The sequence below is a fragment of the Mesitornis unicolor genome, unplaced genomic scaffold, assembly GCF_000695765.1.
Source record: "Mesitornis unicolor isolate BGI_N332 unplaced genomic scaffold, ASM69576v1 scaffold16594, whole genome shotgun sequence".
In the NCBI taxonomy this organism is placed as follows: Eukaryota; Metazoa; Chordata; class Aves; order Mesitornithiformes; family Mesitornithidae; genus Mesitornis; species Mesitornis unicolor.
In genome coordinates, this window is record NW_010180928.1 from 40,377 (window position 1) to 49,933 (window position 9,557).

The window sequence follows — 9,557 nt, forward strand, 5'->3', positions numbered from 1 at the left end:
GCCTCCCGGCACCCGGCACACTTCACCGCGAAGAGCCTGGGGGAGCAAGAGGAGACCCCACTGGGACACCCGGCTGCACCGCGGCTGCACCCGGTGGGTGGCACGGCACTGGGGACAAGGGATGGGGCACCTGTGGTAGGGGGAAGGGAATGGGCACAGGATCACTGTGTCACCCCACTGGTGCTTTGATTGCATTGAGGAGCTGGGCATGTGCTGCAAGTTTGATCTGTGCCAATGGGGGATGCTGGTTTTGGGTCAAATTTGGCACTTGTGGTTGACCTGTTACCAGGTGCTCACCACGAATGCAGTCAAAGGATGGAGACCTCAATGTCTGGATCCTCCAGAAGAAAAGCAGACAGGCAGCAAACCCAACAGTCCAGCTACCACCACCACAAGACATGGGACATACCACATCTACCTGAGTTTTATCAAGCCAACCCTACGTGTCCACCTGCCTCTGGCGCACATGTAAACAGAAGGAGATGCTGGAGATGGCAATGGGGCCAGCGAGCTAATCTGTGCCTCTCAACAAGCACCTGCAGAAAGCACCTGCACTGTCAGCCACCCACAAACCACCCCGTCCCTCTGGCCTGGGGCACTGGAACAGCACCATTCCTGGTTGCAAAAGCATCAGGAATGTCTAATGTATCATAAACAATTTCCATGGCTGCAAGTTTTGGGTTCAGGCTGGTGACAGACTGAAAACTTGATCTGTCAAAAGGAAAAGAAAAAGCTCAGCTTGTTTCTTGACATTGACGTGACAGTGTTTGAGGCATCCCTAATTGTACAGTTCCCAGGTTTAAACACACTGGCCTTACACTTAAAAGCCATTAATAATAATGACAGCAATAACATTTCTGATGAAATATATTTTTTCTTTCTCTGACTTTAAATGTCCTTACCTAGAAGGTCAGTAACATTATTAATGATTTACAGTTTGGGAAACTGAGGCAAGCAATGCAGAGGAGGCAGCATCAATGCCGGCTTGAGAGGACTTGGAGGCACCTGGAGCTAAACCCTGGGCTGGATGCTTTACATGCATGAGATGTTCCCCCCCAATACAGACGTTTGAAAGTACCACATCAGAACCTCTTCACCAACCTCAGATATCTGTGTTTTTGGCTTGGGCCCCATAAAGGAAAAATATCCCTGTTTACCAACTTTGGTCCTAAATATCTGTGGGAACTGGACATTATTATTCCCCTGTCTTGATGACTTTGGCCCAGAAAGATAAATCAGATGTCAGCACACAGCCTGCAGAGGTTATCTCTGAGCATCGCCCATGTCCCAGCCCAGGGATGCCCCAGGGACTTGTGCAGGGAGTGCTGCATCCATCCCTCCACCAGCCCCACGTGGCTCCCACCTCCATGGTCCTCATCCCATGTGCCATCCCTGGGGAAGACCTGCAGGACCGGGGATGCCTGGCTGTGGAGGGGAAGGGCAGCCCTGCAGCCACCAGTGGGCTTTCAATCCTTTCTCTTTTTTTAGCTGTTACAAAAAAAAACACATCGGAAATGAAAAGTGCTGAGTCAGCCCCATTCCAATAAGAGGACCAGATGTACGCAAAATCCTCACAGCAAAACCACCAGAAAATGGGAAAAGAAAAAGAGTAAATTTTTTTCTGATGAGCTTCACAGCCCATAAAACAAGGAGACGGGGGGCAGAGCAAGGCACGTGCATGTCTCTGTGCCCCGGAGGTAGCTCCCGAGGCGAAGGCACCCGTAACACCCGAGACGCTGCTGAACAAAAGCTCCCCAGCAGCACAGGGGCACGCATCTTGCTGCAGCCTCTGCTCCCGTGAAATCCCAGCCAGGCTTCATTTCACCTTTTCATTTCACTGCTTCAGCTGTCCAGCAGCCAATAAACAAGCCGGTCGGCTGTGCAAATCGCCGGCAGCGGACAGGCAGGCTGGGCAGAGCAGGCAGCAAGCCCAGCAGAGTCGGCAGCAGCTGGTGGCATCTGTGCCCCTCTCATCAGAGGCCAGCGCTTGCCTGCATGGAGCCAGCGAGCCTGGGCAAGGCAGCGCATCCCACCACGATGAGGAGAGTAGAAATGCTGCGGGAGCAGAGGAAAACGCCTGCCTCCCCGTGCCAACGGGCAGGGTCAGCCACAGAGCATCACCTCTCAGCTCAAGTGTTGAGGGCTCAAAGGGTTGGGAATGGAGCCCACAGATGTACCCCTCTTTAGTGGCGTCGGCTCCCTCCCACCTTGGTGTCCCCTCGTGGATGCTTCATGCCGGCACGTGGGCTATGCCTGCTCCCATCCAGGCTTTTCCGAAACAGTGATGGAGAGCACAGGGACGGGGTGCATCGCTCTCCCTATGCCGGCCTCAGTGCACTCAGCAAATTGTGGCATCCCTCAAGAAGTAGGAAAGAGGTGTTTAAAAGCTTTTATAAAACACTGTTGCTGCTACAGAAAGCAGAAGATCATAACATCAAAGGTGGAGGTTTAGGAATTTATCATTCCAGATAATGCCATTAGTAGTGCTTTTTTTTTTGTGTGTGTGTGTATATTCAACCTTAATTTCCCAGGTTTATATACAACTGTCTGTGCCCTATAACTGCCCTGTAAGGAGAGGAATGTGCATTCCCTTGAAGGGTCATTTTTTCTTGTCCCAGCTCTGAAAAATGCAGGCTTGTGTTAATATTTCTGTAGTCATTTCATCTTTAATTATGTCTCTCTTATGCCAAAGTGGAGACGATTTGTATTCATCCAGTAACACATTCTCATCTTGTGTAAATGAAGTCCAAGCCCTACCTGTTGGGATTACTAACTGCTCTCAGCAATAAAATACTGATAAGCTATTACATTAGTGCTATCTAAGCTTCGTGAATGAATGTGCCCAAAATATCTATTTCCAGGGCACTGATTAGGCTATAAAACTCTGCCAATTGGACACAGCAGCACCAACCGAGCGATGGATGTTTCTAAGCCCAAAGCATGTTGCAAAACAGGAAGGCGTGAGATTAAGGTAAATGGTAGCCTAATATTAGACAATTAAAGCTGTACTTAGGTCGCTGAATAAATTACTTTATTTCCAAACTGTTGAGTCCCCAGCAGCTCCTGCTGAGGGATGCTGGAGGGACAGGGCGTCTTTCACTGTCCAGTGCAGGACTCGCCCATTCCTGGGTAACCCGAGATGCCGAGAAATTGCCGTAAAACCACTTCCACAGCACAGAACCATAAAGAGCTCCTTATAACCCCACAATAAACCCAGATCATAGGCACTGAAAGGTCACAGGCATAAAAACTGCAGCCTGCCACAGGTAGTAAAGGGGAGAAAGCAAAGGGCATTGCTGGTGTCCCAGACGCCTGGACCAGCCCTGGACAGTACCAGCTCCTCTACAGGGACTCGGGAGGAAGAGCATGCATGGATAACCCCACACATGGATAACCCCACTTGGGAATAACCCCACATAGGGGTAGCCCTACATAGGATAACTCCAGCATGGATAACCCCTCTGAAACACCCCTGGTCAGCCTGAGATGTGACTGAAGGAAGATTTTAATCCAGCCCTAGATCTAGCAATTAATTTAACATTTTTGCCTGAGTAAGACCCACCAGTCTGGATCCAGAGATGTTTTCCTCCACCTCTGGGATCTTCACCTCTGTGCCCAGTTCCCTCCAGCTGCAAGCAGCAGGCTGCAGAGTAAATGCCATCTTTACTCCCCTCTCTACCTCTTTGCACTGCAAAGGGGACTTGGAGATTACGTTTCTCTACAGGAGGCTGCACAGAAAAGAAGAAGGATGGGCTTTGCCCAGGTTTTAAACCAAGAAAAAATTTCCAGCCTCTAAACTGCAATGGGAACACCTTCATTTCTGCCGTCGTACGGATGCTGCAGGCTTTAGTTCTCAGTAGATTTATTTTTTTTCCCTTCATAGCCTGGGATTCAAAAGCTGAATCAGGCCTGGCTGGCAGCTGGGGTGTTTGTTTAAGCACATAGGAAGCTGGCAGACGCAGGGCAGGGCACCAGACGGGGTGACCTGCTCAGCACCGTGATGCTCGGTGGAAACCCAGCCTGCTGCAGCAGCTCAGCAATAACCTCATTGAAGCGCTGAGAGTGAATATTTGTAAATAAAAACAAGCCCACTCAAGTTAGGAAGAACTGGAACAAAAATATGGTGATGCAAGCAATTTTTATCACAATTTAAAGCCTTTTGTTTCTGGCCTTAAAAACCTTTCTTTGCCTGGATCCATTAATCTGGATTAAAATATTTCGTTTTTTTTAAATGTAGGTCCCTTTTGAAACGACAATCTGCAGTTTTGAAACAGAAAGGTGGTGTTGGTGAGTTTCAAGAAAATCTTGAAATAAAACATTTTGCCATTTCTAAAAGTGCAACATTTCTGCTGGCAGACCCCTAAACAAGCTAGCTGGCATTCCAGACATCCCCCCTTCCTCTGGGACACAGTCTTGCTCCTCCACACAATTCCTCTCCCTCAAGAAAGCCATCCCAGACCTCTGCTTTGGGGTTTCCCAACCACACAGACTCACTGAAACCTAGAAATCTCGACACGTGGCCGAAGCCACCTCTGGGGTGATCCATCCCATGTCCCTTCTCGCGCTGATGGAGGGGGAGCTGCACAAGCAGCCCCAGTTTCCCATCAGAGCTGTCACCCCCTCTTTCTCCCTTTATTTTGAGGTGACAGGCTGAAAGGGGCCGTGATTGACGGGCGCTTCCCGGCTGCTGTCTGTCTGCGTGCGCTGCATACAAACACAGCCCTTCGGAGCCTCCCTGGGGGGGGCAGCGGGTCGGGGACACCGATATTAAATACTGACGGACAAATCTCAATAGCTGCGCAGAGGCTGGGTTCTGGCGGCGGGTAGGGAGAGGCAGCTCTGCCGGGCAGAGGGATGCTTTCCTCTCAGCTGCCTTGCTCAACCCCTGCCATGGTCGCTCACAGCAGACACATCCACAGGGATGCTGGGTTTTCCAGTGCCTTGGTGAAGAGACCTGACCAACTCATCTCCTGCTGTCACCATGGGCCAGGAGGAGCAGACCCTGACCGACCCATTGGAGGTGCAAGGAGCTCCAGCCTGGCCGTGCTCACAGCCATCCCCAACCAATGACTCTCTAGAGAGCAAAGCCGTGATCCCCCTGGAGCCATGACCTTGGCATGGGGATGAGCTGATGGCCACGCACTGTGTGAGGGGTAGAGGAGAAGGCTGGCAGCGGGTGCCGGCGGCGAGAGGGCTCCACAGGGAGTGAGGACTCTGGATTGAGTTGTCTTGGCACCGGGTCATCTTCTCACTCACTGTCACCCCTTTGGAAGGAGGGATGGCAGCATCATGTCCTCAACGGGCTGGCAATGGAAAAATGCCAGGCGCTGTCAATTCTGCACCCATGGTTTGGGAACAAGTTGCTTTCCTGCTGCCACTGGGCTCCTGTCACCTCATCCCCCTCTCTGGCCCTTGTGGGGTATGGACCGTGGTCAGGAAGCAAGGGGGACAGATGCACCCCCGTGTGTTGTGTCTGCGAGGGCAGCCCCTGGCCGCAGCCATGAGAGTGCCACATGGACCCTTGGACCCAACAGGAGGGTGCCTAGGCCATGGGACCGGATAGGAAAGGGCTGAGTTCATCCTAGCACTGCAGAGAACAGTGCTGGGGATAGGGAGATAGGGGATAGGAATAGGGAGAGTGTTTTGGAAGGCAAACCAGCACCAGAGATCCCTACAGACCTCCAAACTCATCCAAGGTTTCCAGGCTCCTGGGTTGACAGAGGAAAGCACCCATGGCCACCCTGGCCTTCCCTCCCCGCACACCCCAAGCCCTTGGAGAGGTCTCCAATGGGACAGAGGAAAGATGTTTTCCCCTGGGCTGTCTCCTGACCCTTCCCAGCTCCCAGCTCCCTCCCCCCCGAGGTGGACAAGTGTTCGCTTTACTGCCTGGCAACGGGGCCGGGGCTAAGCTTGCTAAAATATGAGTGTTTTTTGGCTGGAGTACCAGAAGGCTGCAGTCCTACAGAGAGAAAAAAATTGAGCACTCCATGCCATGGCTCCAGAAAGGGGGAGAATTAGGTTTCACACCGAGCAGGCTGGACCATGGCATTCTTTAGTTAATGCTTAACAAACGCCCAAACAAAAGCGGCCAACTTCGCTGCATGTTTGTAAAATGTATTCTCAGCAGATTCGGGTTTATTGGAGAATTCACTCGCTTTGCAGCAAGTGGTGTTTTCCTTTTTTTTTTTTTTTAATTTCCCTTCTCCTCCCTCCCTCCCCCGGCTCAAGCCCTTCTCATCCCTGCTGCCTGAATGCGTTTTCCGACACTTGGAGGGGACATGGCAACCGGGCTGAAACTGCCTTACTTCACCCTGGGGGTTGCTGAGAGCTCGCCTCCGCAGCCCTGGGGTGCAAGCTCTCCTCGGGGTCCAGCCAAGCTGCTGCCGGCAGCTGGGGATGGAGTCTGAAAAGCCAACCCTTGGCCTCTTGCAAATCCAGTCCTGAGCAGTTGGCTGCTATCGGGGATGGTGGGGGACAGAGGAGGGGAACAACCCTACTCAGAGACTCCAGAGGCTTTGGAGCGGCTAAACTGGGGGGTCCATGCATGGGCATCCTGCAGGAGCATCCCTAAATGAGCTCCTGCCCTGATGCTCACTGGCACCTAAGCAGGTCCCACAACCCCTCCTGGCACCCGGTGCCAGGGCAGAGGGCACTGGAGATGAGGGGGTGCTGGGGAGGTAGTGGCAAAGGAGAAAAGGGGGCAGCAGAGGAGGAGGGAGTTGACACTGGACTGTTTAACCCTCCTTCTGCTACATGTGAACCACCTGAGCCTCCCCAGAAAAGGCACCTTCATCCCTGCCTCCAGAACAAGGTCCAAAAGCAGTCACTTAACACCCCCCAGACCCTCCAGAGACCACACCGGGACATGCAGGGGCACTGCTAGAATGATAGGGTTAAACAAACAGACAAGCGAAGCCTTCCAAGCAAACAGCCGCTGCCAAAACACACTAGCAACCCTCAAGGCTTCTCTACACCAAAAGAAAAGGTCAAGCAAGTGCACAGCTTCTAAGGCTGCTTTAATTTGCTCCATTTCTGACCAAGGACATACTAATAACACTTTCACCAACAAGGTCCTAGAGGACCTGATGGTGCTGGGTTCCCTCCAGACCCTGAGGGAGTCTGATAAAAATCCTTTACTGACTTCAGGAGTGGCCAGAAAGTGACCTCCTGGGTAAGGCTAGAAGAAGACGACCAAAATGCTGATTTTCTTCCTCGTTTCCCTAGAGGCTGCTTCTTTTTTGTGCCCTCAACCTCCATAACAGTGTGAAGCACCAGGCAGGAAGCTGGCCCCATCACAGCACCAATCAAGCATCTGGTTATGGAGGCGGGAGGGACACAGGTAGTGGTGGAGAGTCACGCACGACACTGCATCCAAGCCCAAACGCCATCCCAATGGACACAACCCAAGCGTTGTTCCCATCCAGCCCGCAGCACAGCAGTTCTGCATCCCAGCCGACACATCTCCCACCAAGCTGAATTTCGAGCAGCGACCTCCTCCCCGCTCTGTGCCCCCAAGAAAACAAGGATAATTGAAAAACCACAATATCACTAGTCAAATTTAATATTGAGAGTGAGTGAGCGGGAGCCAGAGGTCAGAATTAATTACACCCCACCATATTTCAGCACGCTGCTGCGGCTCCGTGTCCTTTCCTTGGGGAGCAGTGCTTCCACAGAGAGGTCGACAGACATTATTAGAAAGGACTGATTTAAACGTACCCCCAGGAGCTTTTCAGCTTGTCTCTTCAGAGCCTTTGTTTGTACTGAGATTAATGGGGAGGCAAATGATGGAAAAGCAAAGTCACCAGGAGCAAGAGGATGTGCCATCACCGCCACCATCCCGATTTGGCTGGCTTTGTAAGCGGGGCAGGAATAACTAGGAGAGAAGGAAATACTGTTCGTGTCATTCATTTTGTGGATAAAAATCTGATTCTCTTGAAACTTACTTCTTTTTGCTTTCCAAGAAACAGATATCCTGTCTAAAAAAATCCTGGAGGATGGTTTTCCTACCCACTTGGGGATTTTACACACCCGCTGTTTTTAAGATGTGCTGTTCCACCATGGGGGAAGGAACAATTTTAGTTCTGTTCCAGCTTGGGGAATCTCTTTTGCAAGTCATTATATTTGCTTCTGAATCTTTTGTAAGCCTCCTGTGATGGAAAATGAAAATAGAAACAAAATAAAAGAATTAAAATCTTTCTATTTTCCATCCTGAATTTCAAAAAGAGGGTTACAAAAAAAAAATATGAAAGAGCATTCAGGTCAAGTGGAGAAGTTGTGAAATCTCCTTCCTCCGGGACAGCCAGCACTGTCCCCAGCTCTGAGCAACCTGATACAGCTCCCAGCAGAGGAAAGGCTCGGGACTTGCAGCCGCTTCCAGCCCCAGTGCCCCTATGATGGCATAAACTCACCTCTACCTAGTACCAACAGGTTCAAAAAGGGATCAGGCAAACCCAAGGGATCAAGTCCACCCCAGCCTGGTCCCACAGGTCCAACCTCATGCTCAGGAAGACCCAAATTCCCACCTGCCCAGGGCAGGATGGGCTCCCCTGGCTTTTGGGGGGCTTTCCCAAAGCATCACCATCAAGGGCAGTACAGGTGGGTGTGCGTCTGGCTCAGCCATGCCCCAGTGCTGGGGCTCCCAGCTGCTCTTGAGTCTCCTAGGCTACAACCAAGGCTTGCCTTTTCCTTTATTAAACAGAAAACCCAGGTTTCCCCCAAGGGCCCTTCAAGCATCCAGGGATGGGGCTGCAGGAGCAGTCATTTTCTAAGCATTTAAAATTCACAGGGCGTTTGTGACGATGTGCCAACGCGGCAAACTCTCATTAGGAGGCAACCAATATCCTGTCGAGCTTCCCCGTGCTCTGGCGGCTATAAAAATCTCTCGGCTGTATAAAAACTAAACAGGGCAAACTAAGTCGGACATAGAGACCAGCTGCTTCAGACCGGCTTAGCAAACAGAGATCTGCGGGATCACACCAGGCGCTGCCGGTGGGGAGAGATCAGTCTCCCGGCTGCGTTATTTCTTGCCTTATCTTTTATTTCTATGTGCCCCAGCTCACCCTCACACGGGGTTTTGCATAAATATCATCTGCGTGTGTTGTCAGCTTGTTGGGGTGGGTGGCTGGGGTTTTTTTTCAAGAGCATTTCCAGAATGGGAAGCAGCTGTTGTGGTTAACAGGCTGCTCTGGAGCAAAAGCTGCACGGCACATCGAGATATCTCAAAAGAGGCATCCTTCATTCATAGCTCCGTGCACTAGAGAGCACTATAACATGTGTTTCGATGAAGTTTGTTAACTACTCAGCTAAACAAGCGCGCTGGAAATACCAGAGGAATATGCTCTGGAATGAATGGAAATATTAATCTAAAAAGACATTAAATTTAAGCCATCTTTTTTTACCCCTTTTGCTGATCTCATGTTGCAGCCCTTTTCTAGCGTGTGCTCTTGGGCTAGGGCTTGGGGAGAAACAAATGCTTGGGGCACGTTTTTCAACCTCAGCGGCACCCAAGGCAGGGCTGTGATTTCTTGTGCCATCGGTGGCCTGGGAACACATCGGCA

At 51.2% G+C, this 9,557-nt stretch overlaps 1 protein-coding gene across 1 annotated transcript in view; it reads right to left on the bottom strand.

Annotated features, from left to right (window-relative positions):
* Positions 1 to 9,557, bottom strand: part of LOC104539668 (LIM homeobox transcription factor 1-alpha-like) — a gene marked incomplete at its 5' end in the record, with an annotated part of 41,210 nt that overhangs the window by 5,748 nt on the left and 25,905 nt on the right. The window contains 1 exon segment of the mRNA XM_010183255.1: positions 1 to 36. This exon segment is cut by the window's left edge and continues 19 nt beyond it. Coding sequence (XP_010181557.1) covers positions 1 to 36 — 36 coding nt within the window.